The sequence below is a fragment of the Papaver somniferum genome, unplaced genomic scaffold, assembly GCF_003573695.1.
Source record: "Papaver somniferum cultivar HN1 unplaced genomic scaffold, ASM357369v1 unplaced-scaffold_115, whole genome shotgun sequence".
Classification (NCBI taxonomy): domain Eukaryota; kingdom Viridiplantae; phylum Streptophyta; class Magnoliopsida; order Ranunculales; family Papaveraceae; genus Papaver; species Papaver somniferum.
Genome location: NW_020620492.1, coordinates 220,899 through 238,744, shown reverse-complemented (window position 1 = coordinate 238,744; position 17,846 = coordinate 220,899). Strand labels below are relative to the sequence as shown.

General features: G+C 41.7%; 1 protein-coding gene across 1 annotated transcript; it reads left to right on the top strand.

The window, feature by feature from the left end:
- Positions 1 to 15,773: 15,773 nt before the first annotated feature.
- Positions 15,774 to 16,692, top strand: LOC113329136 (CASP-like protein 4B1). Its single transcript, XM_026576095.1, has 3 exons — positions 15,774 to 15,996; positions 16,090 to 16,225; positions 16,379 to 16,692. The coding sequence occupies exons 1-3, from the start codon at positions 15,830 to 15,832 to the stop codon at positions 16,583 to 16,585; spliced, it is 510 nt and encodes a 169-aa protein (XP_026431880.1). The 5' UTR covers positions 15,774 to 15,829; the 3' UTR covers positions 16,586 to 16,692.
- The last annotated feature ends 1,154 nt before the right edge of the window (positions 16,693 to 17,846 follow it).

Genomic DNA, 17,846 nt, shown 5'->3' with positions numbered 1-17,846 from the left:
ATCTAGCCTCAATCCCGATCCTGCAGAAGCCAGACCCTGGTGAGGTTTTGGCACTGTACATAGCAGCAACGGAGGACGCAGTCAGCGCGGTATTAGTCAAAACCAATACAAAGGTAGAACAACCTATCTATTACGTCAGCAAGACACTCAATTCTGCGGAAAGAAATTATACTAAGATTGAACAACTCATCCTCGCACTGGTATGGGCTACCCAAAAACTGAGAACCTACTTCCTAACTCACCTCGTCAGGGTACCATGCAAAGCACCATTGGAAGCAGTCCTCCAAAGCACGGGAAAAGTGGGCCGAATAGCCAAATGGAACACCCATCTGGACCAATTCAACATCATTCATGAAATTTAACATTCTCAGAAGTCCCAAGTTCTGGCAGATTTCTTAGCAGACCCCCCCCTTGACAACGACAAAGAGATTAAGGGAATACCAGAAGCCGAGGAAGAAATCAAGGATCCAATGGATATCCTCGAACCTGCGAGTCAAATACAATGGGAAGTCTTTGTCGACGGATCTAAAAATAAGGAAGGAGCAGTTATAGGCATTGCCATTATCACCCCAACTGGAGAAAGGATTATACATGCACTTAGATTGGAATTCAAAGAGCATACCAACAACATTGTTGAATACGAAGCTATCGTACATGCCCTACGTATAATAATAGAGATGGGGGTAACTGATGTAAGGCTGACAAGTGATTCGCAGCTTGTCATACGGCAAATAGGGCTCGAGTATAATGTGTACGATGACACCCTTTCAGCTTACTTGGCCTTGGTCCAAACATTGGCATCACAAATCCCGAACATTAAGTTTCGGCATTTATGCAGAAGGGACCTCAGGCACGCGGATGCCCTAGCATATATATCATCCATGCTGAGGGATAAAAATGCCGAAGCTATTAAAATAGCAAGGGTATACGAGCCTTCGATAGCATCTCAATTCTACTTCGCTACCAATCAAGATACGGTGGAAGAAAATATCGAAGACCAGGTAGGAGAAGACATCCATAATGACTTTGACGAAGAGGATATCCTGTCAAGAGCAAATCAAGACGAAGACTTCAGCAACGAAGATGACTGGAGGGTGACAATACATGCCTTTCTCGAAAAAAGAAGCTTACCTGCGGATCAGAAACAAGCTAGGAAGATACTCTCCAAAGTGGGAAGATATGATCTTCGGGATGGGGTCCTGTATAGGAAATCCTTCCTTGGACCATTACTACGCTGCTTGTCCCGGAAAGAGGGGCATCGAATTCTAAATGATATCCATTATGGTGACGCGGGGAATCATAGCGGCATGAGATCACTAGCTGACAAAGCAAAAACGCAAGGATATTACTGGCCGACAATGATACAAGATGTCGCGAGGATGTCCCGACGATGTGAAGAATGTCAGCGCTTCGCAAAAAAGATCCACGCGCCGGCAACAATGTTAAACTCCGTCGATAGCCCGTGGCCATTTGCAAAATGGGGCGTAGACATCGTCGGGCCTTTCATCGGAGGATCAGGGAAGAGACGATTTTTTATAATACACGACGTTGCGGGTAACGGTTCCTACTACCTTCGTAATCTAAAAGGCGAGGTCCTCCGGCATCCTTGGAATGATAAGTGGCTCAAACCATACTTCCCATAGGAGCAACGCAGATTTGAATCTGCTTGGAGTGTACCAGAAGAAGAAGGGAGCCTGACCGCTCCACATGTTTCTATCTCTGGAAGAGGAATTGCAGGCCTCAACTTATCAATCAAACAAGCTTTCAAATTATCAAGTCAGTGGAATTTACCGACAATATTTGGGAAAGTAGTTAATCTACAATCTCTCAGGGCTCCCCCATCAGTGTCCATAAGTGTAGGACCAGGGGGAAGGCACCCAGCAGAAAGAGATACCCAACCAATCTTAAGGCAACGGGTCGACGGAATGGGTGTGTAAATATTTTGATCCCATATCCTAGAACGTTGCCCCGGCCCCCACCGTCTGGGAATCCTCTGGCCCAGGATTCGCCAGCGGGGTGACAGGTCTCAAGACGATCACGAAGGTATCGTCCTTCATTATCGCACCCAAACACTTAAAAACTTTTGTTTTGTTTTTTCACAAATGCTTAAAATAAAAACAAACCAAAATTGCAGGTATATCAAGAAGAGGATTCATTTCATAAAGGATGATTACAAGAAGTGAAAGGCCAAATTCAAGGATACACAATCAAAAAATATTCCTTTTACAGGATATCAGCAAAAAATATCCTTGTTACATGATTACAAAAAGTGAAAGGATAATGATGCCGCGGACCCTACAGAATGCTGCGGTCTCTACCTAGATGGCGGCCCCATCGGCAGGATTATTCCGAAGACTTGATGGGACGCTCCCACCAGAAGAGGGGCCCGAGGAGCTGGGCAAGGCAGAAGGAACGGGACGACGAGGATAGTTCTTCACGAGACCATGTTCGTTCCTTAGGACAAGTTCTATCCTCTCCAGCATCTTGTTCGTCTCCTCAGCCAATTGACAACGAGCCTTGTGCTTAATAACTGTTGTCCGTTGTTGGGCTTGGGATAATAACGAAGATAGCCGATTCACTTCTCTAGAAGCAGCACCAACGGCCTCCTCGCGGGTTGCTGCTAAATTCTTGAAGTGATTGGTCTGTTCTTCCTGCTGCGCTAAGGAAGATTGAGCCTTTTCAAGTTTTTCATTTGTGACGCGAAGGCGCCCCTCGATCTCTGAAAAAGACAACACCACGGAGTTAGCGTAGAAAAAAAACATGGTCACACTCGATGAAATGGGATTATACCTTCGACACAAGCCGAAGCCTCTTCATACTCATTAATAACCGCATCTCGCGCTTCATCAAGATGGTCATATTCCGCGGATAATTTCTTATAGTCTAGTTGAATGTTGGTGAGAGTAAATTGACAGGCATCTAATTCTACCTGCTTCATCGAGTCCATATGACGAAGGTGGTCGACCTCTTTATTTATCTCTGAGACCCCTTTGCTGAGTCTGTACATGCACACTTCAAGATTCCTCTCAGACTCGGCATGACGAGCTACGTCGGCACGGGACGTGGAAAGAGCATTGCTGAGAGCGTAGACTTCAGCACGAGCATCATCTCTTTCTCTGGCAAGACAGAGCATATTATACTGGACCCCTGAAAGAGGAAGGGATCAAGCCGTCTGTAATTCTTCTTCTAGCAGCTGAATCCTAGATTCCAACAAGGAAGTACGCTCACGGGCTTCCCGTAGATTATCACGGGTCCACAACAGTGTGCCATTTAATAAAGCACGATCATGGTTGTACATATTTTGCATGTCGACCATCTGAACATGCCGCGCGCGCCATACCTCAGCCCGAGCATCCCATTTCTTAGCTTCACTCTTAATTTTCTCAACCAAATCTCTAATACGAGATTTTTGCCGAGCTCTTTCGTTTCGAAGCCATATCAGCTCGGGGACGCCACCCGCTGGAGATAGGGTGGGGAGACTCAGACAGAACAACTAAGAAATAGAAGAATGACGACATACTGCGAGGGAAAAGAACCAAACCTGTGAAAGTGGAAACTTGGCTGCGAGTTTGCTCTAACTCAGCGCACACAGCAACAAGTTCTGAACGAAGACCGGCCTCTGCTTCACCCAGCTTTTCTTTCTCCTTAAGGCTTTTCTTCAGTTCTTCTATTTCCACCTCAGCCGCAGATAATTCCTTTTCTCGGTGACGAAGCTTAGCCTCGAGCTTCAGAGATTTCGCTTTGAAGAACTGATACAACACGTGGTTACAATGCTCACTCCTCATCATCTACACATCAAGATGACAAAACATTATTTCACCGAAGCATTTGATCGTCACGTAGAAGTAGGTACGAAAATTTACTTCCAGCACACGCTGCTGCGGAAAGCCATATTGATACCCGTCGGCGATGGCCATCATATCGGCAACGGAAGTAGGAGGCTCTGGCACAAGGGTAGCTTCGGGAACAGTCAACCTTTTTCCCCAGGCTTCAGACACCCGCGCCTTAGAAGACATCTCCATCATGCGACGGGTATACGCGGTTGATTCCTTTTCCCCAGCAACAACAGGAGCGGGATGAGAGACAAATAGAAGATTCTTTTCCTTGAACCAATCCATGATGGCGTCCTCACCCTCAGACGTCGGCGACTGGGGAAGATTATCAGCAGGCGCATCAATGACAGATTTTCCCTTCTCTGACACGACCCCCTCAGCACAAATGTTGGCATGCTCCTCCGCGCCTACATGCACAGCAGGCTCCTCCGCACCAACATATTCTACAGTAGCGTCTCCATTACCATCACCACCAAGCACATCCCAATCATCATTGGGGGAAAGTAAAGAGAAGTCCTCGGGAAAATCGAGGGCTTCGTCAAAGAACTCCCCCGTGGAGTACATCCGATCAAAAGAAAATTCCTGAGAAGCGGGAAGGGTATCCGCGGCATCACCAGCAGGGACGGAAACATCCCCGATAACAACGTCATCAGCCACCACGGCTTTGTTCCTTCCTTCATCACCAGCATGACCAGCGAAGACCTCTTCTTCGACATTGATAGGGGAGGTACCAGTACGTTCCTCCCCATCTGTAATCTCATCCTCATCAAACTCTTCGTTCACTGGACTAGTAACTTCTTCATGGGCTTCAACCTCGCCCATCACAGTAGTAGAAGACTGCTTCGGCCTAATCTTTTTCTTCTTCAACACCTGAAACCAACACCACAAAAAGAATTATTTTTCCCGACTGATGGAAGTTCTAAAAAAGAAGCGCAGCTAGAATCCGCGTACCTGAGCAGCTGATGTATTCTTCGGTGGGAGTATAGCACCGGAACCTTCCTCCTCGTCTCCCTCTACGACGTCAAGGGCATAAGGAAAATTCATACCCGCAAAGTTCAGACGCCAGGGACAGAAATCTCCATAGCGAACAGGAGGAGACTCGCGCGACTTACTATTCTCGGTAGGCCGCCAACCGCGGGGACCAGGAATCCAACCGTAAGCCCACGGACCAACTATCTCGATAACGGTGGCGTGCCACTCGTAGTCATGATCGCGCTTGATCCTCTCTCGCGCGGGGAAGAGTTTCCGACGACTAGACGCCTCCGTGCCAGGAACATACTTCAGCTTGGCATCGCTGACCTCATTTAACAGACGAATCTCGCCCCGAGGAGCAGGGAGATTCCGAAGGCTGACACTCCACGGCTTGCGATTCCTACTATTGACGTAATCACCGAAGGAGTTATTGAAATTCTCAGGAGTATACCATTCCTTCTCCATGGGATTGGGGACGTAACAAGTCATCGATGTTTCCCCCTTACTCCGCAGATAGCATTTCTTCAGGGCGCGGAGATAATTCCCCGATAGTTGGGATACGGAACGGCTGTGAGTATTGGTGGAAGAGCCTTCACGACTAGCGAGCACGTCATAGTAGAAGGAATCACCTGATTTGTACAACGGCAGCATAAGACCAGCTTCGAATGCTCCAACCGTCGTTAACAAATGAAATTCATCGAACTCATACTTGGAGATAAGCTCATACGTAATATCATCCTCAGGGGCATAGAAACGAACCCCGAAGGCTTGAATCTCATGCTTTTCCTTGAATATTTCGAGATCGATATGCTTGAAGGTTACTTTTTTCCTACTAACAGAGACACTGCGTATCAAGGGAGCAGCCTCATCCTCCTCGGCGGGGCCGGATGAACTAACGAACGCTTCCGAAGCTTTTCTCTTCACGGGGGGATTCTTTGAAGATTCAGCCCTAGGAGCTACACCCTTCGTATTCTTCCCTTTAAAAGTTGGAGAAGACCGCAGATGATGCTCGGGCACTAACGAACGTAGAGGAGGAATGTCAAAAGCAACAGCGCGGGGCGGAGCCTGCGTACTCCTAGTATCATCACGAGGACGAGCCGCTGAGCGATCGAAGACTCTTCGGGAACCAGACGGAATTGTCGGAGGAATCTCTTCCCTAGAGGACGAGGCTTTCGCTCCAGAAGAAACTCAACTCCGACGAACATCATCTTGAGACTCTCGACGCGGAGGAGATCTCGATAGCCCAGAATCAGGAGTCTGATAAGTAAGCCGCGGACGGTCAGACATGGTTGCGAAAAGAATAAAATCAAGAACAAGTTACACACAATCAAAAAACATTACCAAAGACCAAAAAACCACATCCATAGCAATACACACACGATAACGCAGAAACCCTAAAATTAGTATACATGCTCAAAATTTCATAAAATTCACACCCTCGAAGTAGTGGCTTCCTTAATTTAAGATGAAGAACAGGGTTAAACTAGTATGCAAGCATCAGAAGAAGTTCTTCATCACAAACAAGGAACAACGGTAGCAGAGAATTCACAAATCAACATAGCGTGAAACAGTGGAAATAAAGAAAAGAAAAACTTACCGGCAAAAACAGCAGTAGAAGAAACAAACAGGGGAAGCGGGCGTGATTAATGCTAAGGTGGAGAGAATTTAAGATCACAGGTCCAGTGAAGACTGACTGAGAATTTAAGATCACAGGTGCAATGAAGACTGACAGAGAATTTAAGTTAACAGGTTCAATGAAGACAGACAGAAAATTTAAGGGCTGAAAAAAAAAAGAATGAAAACTGAGAGAGCGTTTAGGAGGAATGAAATTAAATTTTCTTTCTATCCTTAAAATACCCGAAAGAAAGAGAAGGAAATTAAGGGAGGAATGGGAAACGTGCCCGTTACATAAGCAGTTAATGCACGAATAAAAGACGTGCCCAAGTATCTAGGAGAAGTTATTAGGAGTGAGAAGAATATGCGACGATAGTTTTTCTTCAAGGCACCCATTAGTCATTCAAGCCCGAAGAAAAGGGGCAAATTGTGTACACATATATCTCACTATCAGACACGTGTATATAAAAATATACGTGGAAAGCATGCAGGCCAAAACATCAAAACATGATGCGTCACGAAACACCAAATAAACCCCGAGGAGTTACTTTATCTCATCCCCAAAAGAGAAGTTAAGATCAACGGTGGAGAGAAAGTTAGCTGACACGGACTGACAGGGGCAGAAGACACTTGTCTGACACGAGTAGACCCCTCAATTACCCGCATTAAACACTCTGAGCAGTTTACGTGTCGACCAACCTGTGGAACGAGCGAGGATGCATCTGCGGGATCAAGGGGCAAACGCAGACCTCCGCGTGATGGACGCAAGGACACAAGAAGATAAGGTTCCAACGGTCTTCAGAGATGGGTCCCACGTTCTAACCTTATAAATGCCCAATCTCCACCAAGAGGAAAGGAGATCGGGAAAATCAGGGAGAGAAGGAGAGAGAGAGAGAGAGATTGCAAGGGTAAGTTAATCACTTAGAAGAGAGAACCATGTAAACCCAAAAGTCATTCGACTATTCATGTAACCCTGAAGAACATAGTAAAACAACAAACCCCGTGGATGTAGGCCTTAGTGCTGAACCACGTAAACCTTGGTCTTATTTATATTTCAGCACTTTACATTTATTTAGCTCCATGGATGTTTACTTATATGTTTTGTTTTCCGTAATACTTATATCCCATGCGCAAACGCCTCGCATGGAGTTGTTAGATGAGGCCATGATAAACCCGAAGGTTTTGAGCCAATGAATCAACACCAGGATATCGTCATCACAATCTCTTTAGATGATAATGATTGATTGTGAGCGTTCGGACTCCCTCGCAGGTTTGTGTGCTCACAGATTTAGTAACTTATTATATGCGAGTTTGATTATGCAGTTACATATTGGCTGCTTGCGTCCTTTCCATGGCATACACACTGTTTCAAAATCTCCGTCACATTAACTACCTCTCCACCGGAAATCTACTGTTTGTGGCGCGCACTTCCGGCCTCGTTGATTTTTTTGGAGATCAGGTGCCTGGGTTGATTACTATTAGTACTTGTCTGTGATTCGATGCATGCAATAGCCAAATGATCAGGGTGGTCTCTATAATTGTCAATTTTCTTATGGTTTCCATCTTTTTTAATGCTTTTGAGTGTGTAGATTATTGCGTATCTGTTGATATCGTCTGCATCAGGAGCAGCTATCTACAGTACATGCATTGGAAGATTATGCACTAGAAAACCATGTTACATCAACCAAGAGTGCAACTTCTACTAACATGGCCTTCTTAGCCTTCTTGTCTTTGAACTTGTCAGCTAAATTATCCGGTTATAAGCTCTATATCTCCACCAAAACTTACGCCTAAACTTCCGAAACTGATTTGTTATTATTTTTCTTGTGACGCATTTACTTTTGTACCACCTGTGATTATGTGCCCGATGCGAAGTTTCAATTCCATGTTTTGTCAGGTAATTCAGTTTGGTGTCCAAGACATTTAGGCTGAACTCCGTGAAAAGGTATCAATCATGTGCGTTTCCGATTCATTCAAACTCGGTGAGTTGTCTGCTTCTGTTTCGGACCAAAAGACCCTTTTAGTTGAGTTAGGTACACACAAGTCACCCAACTTTTTTATACTACCGACTGGGTTGGACACCTAGTTTAATATTATACGACCTTCAAAATCAGGTACCCATCATAATTAATATTGCCGTAAAAAATAAGTACTCGTTAAAATTTATACTACAGTGTTAGCGAGGTACTCAGATTTATTTTCTAGGACTGTTCAAAAATAATATGCACCGTGAAACAATATACACTGCTTTATGTCACTGTCAACGGACACGAACAACTGAAATGAAAAGTTACCTTCATCGATGAACCAAAGTTACCAAGTAGTTGGTAACAAACGAACACAAACAATAGAATATCGTCTTTTCAGACCCTTCATTTTATCTAGGTAAATCTTGTATGAACATATTGTCTATGGTTAGATATTTAAGAAAGAAAACTGTTCCAAAACGAGCATCCAACTCAAAACCAATTGGCAATGAGTGGAGAGGCCCTAAGAGCATCCACAGTGGGCGAGTATAACCAAAAATTTGGGATGAGATCGTAACACAGTGGGACGGAGTAAAGATCAAATCCCAACCAAAGATCAAATTCCAGACCAAATATGGTCGCGACCAAATCCCAAATTCTAATATAGTCGGGCGTAAATTTAAAGTACGCTTGTTGCTGGGCGTAAATTTAAAGTACGCTTGTTAACGGGCGGAGATTTAAATTACGCCCGATGAAAATTCAAATTAAATAAAAAAGAAAAAGAATGAGGCGGACTTTTAAAGTCCGCCTGATGAAAGTTACCAAAAATGGGGCGGACTTTTAAAGTCCGCCTGATGAAATTTTAATGGGGCGGACTTTTAAAGTCCGCCTGATGAAAGTTACAAAAAACGGGGCGGACTTTTAAAGTCCGCCTGACGAAATTTTAATCATGTACCGTTGCGTCACAACACGGACTAAACCCAAAATTTGGTCTTTTTTTTGATCTTTGATCTTTGGTTTTGATCGCACCACTGCAGTTGCTCTAAGGGATTATAAGTCGCAGGATCTTAGATTGTCCAACAATGTGGGACTAATAATCTCAACACGCCCCCTCACGTGTAGCCTCGTTGGGTCTAACACGTGGACAATTAAATCGGGTGACGCGGAGTAAAGGCGCGGTCAAATGACTCGTGCAAATAGCCTTCTCTGATACCATGTTACAAAACGAGCATCCAACTCAAAACCAATTGGCAATGAGTGGAGAGGCCCTAAGGGATTATAAGTCGCAGGATCTTAGATTTTCCAACAATGTGGGACTAATAATCTCAACACGCCCCCTCACGTGTAGCCTCGTTGGGTCTAACACGTGGACAATTAAATCGGGTGATGTTCCCTCGTTTCCTACTCAGTTGTTATCTGTTGGTCAAATCACTAATTCTCTGAATTGTGATGTTACATTTACCCCTACCTCGGTCATCTTTCAGGATCGAAAGACGAAGAAGACGATTGGTAGAGGCATCTTTTCTCATGGATTGTACCTGTTACGCTCTAGTGACATGGCATGTCTCACTCAAAGATCAACTCCGCAGTTCCTTTATCATCAAAGACTTGGCCATCCTTCCAGTCGTGTTTTGTCTAGGATTTTTCCCACATTTTCTGTTCAGTCTCAAGTCTGTGATGTTTGCCAGTTTTCTAAACAATCTCGTTTTCCATTTCCTAACTCTGTGACTCGAGCTACCATGCCCTTTGAATTAATTCATTCTGATTTATGGGGTCCTGCTCCAATTGATGCTTATGATGGGTATAAATATTTTTTTATCTTTATAGATGATTGGTCACGTGCTACATGGATCTATTTACTCAAATCCAAAACTGAAGTTTCATCTGTATTTGCGGATTTTCATTGTATGATACGCAACCAATTTGATGCACAGGTTAAAATTTTTAGATCAGATAATGGCACTGAGTTTGTCAAAGGCCCTCTTCCAGGTTATTTGCGTAGTCATGGTATTATCCATCAAACTAGTTGTGTTGGTACTTCACAGCAAAATGGTGTTGCTGAAAGGAAACTTCGTCATATTCTGGAAACAACCCGTGCTCTTATGATTCAGATGCATGTTCCAAAGAAATTATGGTCTCATGGTTCTCTGACGGCCACTTACTTGATCAATCGTCTGCTTAGTCGTGTGCTTGAGTTCAAATCTCCATTAGAGGTTTTAAAACATCATCAGCCTGGCATTTCTCATCTCGGAGTTTTCGGTTGTGTTTGTTATGTACATTTACAGGCTAAGCATCGTGATAAACTGGATTCACGGGAAACTAAGTGTGTGTTCTTTGGTTACTCATCTACAAAGAAAGGATATATTTGTTATCATCCACCCACTATAAAGCTACAGATTTCTCGTGATGTTGTGTTTGATGAAACAGTGACTTATTTTCAGTGTGATTCTGGCAGTCGGTCTCAGGGGGAGTGTTATACAGATTTGGCACCACTACCAGTTATTAATGAGATACCTACTGCAACAGATTCCCACAGAGATAATGGTGATGGGGTAGAGTTGGTGGACGTACCTAATGCAGTGTTGGATGTGCATAATGAAGCAGTTCATGAAGAAGCTTCAGACAATAATGTTAGTGTTACTGATGATAATACAGGACTACAAGATGTGCCGCATCAAGTTCCAGAAACTGAGGTTATGGTTCCACCAGATCATCAACCAGTGGTACCAATTTTTAGAACCTCAAGTCGTGAGAAGAAGGCTCCAGAGAAATACAAAGATTTCTTTACATATCATTCCGCTGCGTATCCTATACAAGCACATTTAACTTATGATCATGTAGGTTCTTCACACTCTGCATTTCTAAGTGCTATATCCAGTCATCAAGAACCTAAAAACTACAATGATGCAAAGTCTAATCCAAAATGGAGGGTACCAATGGAGAATGAGTTACGTGCCTTAGATGTAAATAATACATATAGTATTGTCAAGTTGCCTCCCGGGAAGAAGACTGTTGGATGTAGATGGGTGTACAAAATTAAATACAGAAGTGATGGAACTATTGAGCGTTATAAGGCAAGATTAGTGGCAAGAGGTTTTACTCAGAGATATGGAGAAGACTACACAGAAACCTTTGCACCAGTTGCAAAGATGAATACGTTTCGTGTTCTTATGTCTCTTGCAGTTAATAAAGATTGGAAATTGTTTCAAATGAATGTGAAGAATGCATTCTTACAAGGTGATCTAGAAGAAGAGGTGTATATGAGTATACCACCTGGAAACCCTCGAGAAGGAGAGAGCAATATGGTTTGCAAGCTTAAGAAGGCAATATATGGTTTAAAGCAATCACCACGTGCATGGTATGCAAAGCTAAGTTCAGTACTCATCCAGAATAAGTTCAAAAGGAGCTCTGCCGATTCTTCCTTGTTTATTAAAAGAAGTAATATTGGTACAACTATAGTTCTAGTGTATGTTGATGACCTTGTAATTACAGGAGACAATCAACAAGAAATTAGAAATCTTAAAGCAATGCTTCATTCCAGATTTGACATCAAGGATTTAGGAATACTGAAGTATTTCCTGGGATTAGAAGTTGCTTACTCAAAGAAGGGTATTTTTCTGAATCAAAGAAAATATGTGTTGGACCTGCTGAAGGCTACAGGAAAAATGGGAGTAAAGCCTTGTGATACTCCTACAGAAAATGGCAACAAACTTGATAATGATGGTGATGTGTTAAGTGACATTGGGTCATATCAAAGGTTAGTAGGCAAGTTAATTTATTTCACTGTTACCAGACCTGACATAGCACATGCAGTAAGCTTAGTCAGTCGTTATATGCATACACCTCGTGTTAAACATTTGAATGCAGTAACTAGGATTCTACAGTATTTAAAAGGATCACCATGAAGAGGAGTTTTGATGACAAAGAATGAAGCCTATTCAATTTCTAGCTACTGTATAACAGCATATTCAGATGCTGATTATGCTGGATGTCCAGTTGATCGTAAATCAACAACAGGGTATTGCATATTCTTTGGTGGTAATCTGGTTACATGGAGAAGCAAGAAACAAAATGTTGTTTCTCGATCAAGTGCTGAAGCAGAATACAGAGCCATGGCTTCAACACATGTGAGATTGTTTGGCTGTGAGCATTACTTAAAGATTTGGGTTTTCTGTCACCACAGCCAGCTAAGATGTTCTGTGACAATCAAGCAGCGATACAAATCGCATCAAATCCCACCTTTCATGAGCGTACAAAGCACATAGAAGTGGATTGTCATTTTGTTAGAGAGAAGGTATTGGCCAAAGTAATATGCACTCACTTCGTTCGTAGTCATCAACAACTGGCAGATGTTTTTACTAAGGGTTTATCTGTCAAGCAATTCAATGGAATTCTATCCAAGTTAGGCTCCATTGATATCTTCGCACCAACTTGAGGGGGAATGTTGGAACAAAGGAGAATATTTGGTTTCTCTATTTATGATTGGCTTACACTGCAAGAAAATATTCTCTAGATATGTTGCTATCTATACGAATATGTGGCATGTATAGGATATATATATACACGTCTTTTAAAACCTCCATTGATAATAAGAAACCTTAATCATTCTTCTCCCGTGGACGTAGGCTATAGCCGAACCACGTTAAACTGTGTTTCTTCTTTAACCTGTTTAGTTAAAAACACATACCCTGCATCACACATTGTTTAACTGCATAACATCTTATGCAGATCCAATATTGACTGCATAACATCTTATGCATAACAACATGGTCTCAGGGGATCGTTAACGATCCTGGACGTTTCTCTGTAATCAAGTTTCGTTTCTCTGTGTGTTTACTATGGCACAATCAGATCATAATACTAGTTTGCGTTTAACCTCTGTCTTGTTGAACGATGTCAATTATGTCAGCTGGTCTAGGGATGCTGCTCTTGCTCTTGGGGGTAAAATAAAATCTGGGTATATTGGTGAGAATAGTACTTGTCCAGATGCTAAAGATCTAAAGTATGAAGATTGGATTGCTGATGATCAACTGGTTCGCACGTGGCTGCTCCAGTCGATGGAACCATATATTTCTGAAATTTTCTCGTTTTCAGAGTCTGCAAAGGATTTGTGGAAGTCTGTTGCTAGTCTGTATGGCTTACGGAATAATGTTGCTCGGGTGTTTGAGCTGAAACGTGAGATTGCTGAGGCTGCACAAGGTACGAAAAGTTTTACTGAGCATTTTGGTTATTTAAAAAAGAAGTGGGATGAACTGGATACATATCGTCCTTATACCACTGATGCCAAAATTCTCTTGAAGAGGGTTGAGGAGGACAAAATTTTCGATGTGCTCAGTAGCCTCACATCAGAGTATGAATCTCTTAGAAGCACTATTCTCATGAGTGCTGAATTGCCAAGTTTGTCTAGTGTCTGTGCGACTGTGCAGCGTGAAGAGACACGTAAGAAAGTTATGAATCCTGTTTCTAAAAGCATTATAGACCTGGATGCTGCTGAATCCAGTGCTCTTCTGAGCTCCAGAGATGATAAACGCAGATCCATGGACAAGAATTCTCGTGCTAAGGGTAAGAGAGAAGTTTTTCATTGTGATCATTGTAATAAAACTGGTCACACCAAGGATCGTTGTTGGGATATTTATCCTCATCTTAAAGCTAATTTTGACAAAAATAAGCTTGCTCGAGCTACTGTAGCTGATAATTCATCCTTTACTATAGACCAGTTGAAGGATTTCTTTCACCAGTTGGGTAATAAGAATGAGCGCAAGGCCAACCATACTTCAGGTAACCTGCTGACCTTTCTTACTACGCCTGTTTCCAACCGCCATATTTGGATTATTGATTCAGGAGCTACAGATCATATGGCAAATGAACCTTCGTCAGTTCATGCATTTATTCGCAGCTCTCATAAAAATGTGTCTGTTGCTAATGGCTCTACTGCTCCTGTGATGGGCAGTGGAAAAGTGCATTTTTTCCAGATTGTCCAACAATGTGGGACTAATAATCTCAACAAAAACCTTTGCAGTAGCTTCAGAAGCATCCCCACCTTACTTCAAAAGAAACCATGATGGAAGTGAACTTTTTTTTACATCGCCGACACTGTATTAGTGATGAAACTCATGCCGGAAGTAATGAAGATCATGCCGAAAAATAATACCGGCTTACTCGACAATAACATTTGTCGGCATTGATTTTGTCGGCCTTTTTTATGATGGGAGTACTCATTTTAACCAAATTCCTATTACCTCAAAAAAATTTCTTCTACTCTCACCTAAGTATAAGTGATTATGATTTACGACTAAACATGATTAGTAAGGCAGATTAGGAATTACATAAATTACATGGATATGGGGTGACTCCAATGTACGATTTAAATCCCTATATAGTCCAATTATCATATCCCCAAATTATTATATATATCCACCGATTGTGTATTCAAAAAAAAAGATACTATCATTCTTTCTCATTTTAGCCTCAAAATAAGTTAAATTGAAACAATGATTCTTTTTAAAAAGCGGCTAAAGTCCGACTACTTCCTGTTTCTTTGGTTTTTAATTTTGGGTGTCTTTTTTTTGTTTAATCCTTTTTAACAGGTAATGGCTATATGTTTTAGACTTTTTTCATCCACTGAAGTAAGAACTAATGTCCTGTTAAGCCTAATCCTGTATTGCTTATGAATCTTGTTATACCCCATATATTCTCCCCCAAATCTTATTCGGTGATATGTCACTCTCCCTGGTGCATGGCATGTCCAGGACCCACTGCAGGTCCCAAATGATTCAAGTCTAATAGATTTGTGCTTTAGAAGAACACTGATGCTATACAAACCATGAATTTTCCACCGAAAATTCACCGACACTCACAATCTCGGGGACCCCACCAGAAAGAAAGAGACGAGTTTTTTTGGTTTTTAGGAGACCCAGCATTTTTTATGTCTTGCGGGGATATCACCGTGAAAAAATCACGGTGAATCTAGACTTATTGTTAGAAGAAAATAGAAGGGGTATGGGTGGGGGCATGTAGCAGGGCCATAAAACCCAGACTCCAGGATCCAGTCACTACCATGGCATGAAATGTGTCAAGTATCAAATGGCATGTATAAAAATATTTTTTTTCTTCGAAATCTCTACTTCTCTACTTGGATTGGAAGAGAGAAAAACTGCATTTGTCATTGAATTATACATTCAAATACGCATAAATTTAAAGCTATAATGTTGATTAAAGCTATAGTTGACCAAATTAAGCAGCTAATTAGAAGTTCAGTTTGAACTTAACATCATGGCTAGTTGCTTTCATGAACCCTAGCTAGCCACTATCCATTTATTTGTCAACTAAAGAAATGCTATAAAAAACATCTTTGAAACCCCTTGTTAACACTCGCACAATCATTAGTTTGCGATACCAGAAGAATTCCATCTAAATATTTCTAGATAGCTTGAATTATCCAGAATGGAGTCTGGTGCCCAACCAACAGCAACGATCGCGACCTCGACGTCAACTGAGGGTTCATTAAAGTATGGCAGTTTGGTATTATGGGATGCAACTTTTGTCTTCTCGATAGTTTCATTCCCAATTATGGCCAGTAACGAAGGCTTCGACGCAGTCCATGAATTCAGGTAGTCGCCTCCTATCATCTTTTCTTCCTCCAAGTTTCTGAAAGTTTTCGTAGTGATTCAAGATTAACTAGTATTATGTGGGAGCTTCTGCAGTTACATACTGGCCGCTTGCGTGATCTCCACGGTGTACACACTGTTGCAAAATATTCGTCAAATTTACTACATCTCGACGGGGAATTCTCTGTTTGAGGCATGCACTTCGAGCGCTATTGATTTCTTTGGAGATCAGGTGGGCTAATTTCTATTATTTATATATGATTAACAAGAGCAAACTCACTGCGTATACGAATACCAGTATCAAAGCCACATGATGACGATGGTCTAGCTAGAATTGTCATTTTTCTTATGATTTCTCGTTTTGTTGATGCGTTTGAACATGCAGATTGTTGCGTACTTGTTGATATCATCTGCATCAGCAGCAGCTCCAACTATTTCTTCATTAAAGGAATACGAAGATTCGGTGGGAGGAAATCACAGTGCATCAAGCAAGAGTGCAGCTTCCACAGGGATGGCTTTCGTAGCATTCTTTCCTTTGGCCCTGTCAGCTATGTTATCTGGTTATAAGCTCTCTACCAAAACTTACATCTAAACTTCCCAAAACTAATTTGTTTTACTGTAACGTGCTTGCTTTTGTACCAATTGTGATTATACAGTACCCCATATATGTAAAGTAATATATTTTGTCATTTAATTCAGTTTGCGTACACTCTATTATTTTTTTGGTCATTTAATAATGGGAAAGAGGCAACCTTTACATCAGGTAGAGTGGAGTCATTGAATGTCAAAACGACCGGTGAGTGCTTGACATTTAATTATCTCATACCCTCACTGGTATGAACTTTGACTGAATTGTCCGAATCTAGATCGACTCATTATGAAATTTGTAAAGAGAGGATTTAGAGGCTATTTTTCTATTTTATTTTGATCACAAGGGAGAATTTATTAGATAAAAAGAATGCACAAAGGAAACAAACTCTACCAAAACCTGATCAGATTGGGGTATTATCCAGATTAACTGGGGTATACCCAAATTTAAATGGAATTAATGTCCTTGTTAAGGGGTGGTCAAAATTGGTGATTTTATTTTAATATCTTTGAACTATTTAACTTAAAACTAAACCCTAAAATTAAAAACTAAAAAATTCTTAACCTTTTCTAATCTTTCTGTTCTTCCCCTTCATTTTCTTCCATTTCTTCCATCAAAAAAATCCGTAAACCTAAAAATTCAATCCCTGAGAATGTTGAAAAGAACCTTTCTACCGGCGAAAAGAAGACTATAAATGATGTCTAAACTCAAACCCATTATTATATTGTGTGTTTTTATTGTTATATTAGGATAGAAATCGAAAATTATGATTTTTGTGTCTTTAGTCGGGAAGGTCGTAACATGGATATCTTGCCGACTTTTCATAATACCCATGGCGACTGTAAATTTTTTCAACAGCCGGCAGGATATCTTTAGAAGACCTTGCCGACTAATACATGATTCCCCAATTTTCTCAACAGCCGGCAGGGTATTTTTTTTGTAGACCTTGCCGACTAATACATGATTCCACATTTTTCTCAACAGCCAACAGGGTATTTTTTGTAGACCTTGCCGACTAGTATTACTCATCTCATGTGTGTCAAAAAAATAAAGTCGGCATGGTCTTCATTCGTCGTCCTTGCCGACTTTTCATACTTTCAGAACTGAAAGTTTTGATTTATGATCTATTTTGAGTATGATTTCGTATAACAGCTTTGCAATCCCCTTTCTAGAAGTGTTTGGGTAGTGTGCTGTCATATCCGTTGCAAAAAATTTTCTCAAAACAATTTTTCTTCATCAAAAATCTTCCCAAATAAGTTCAATC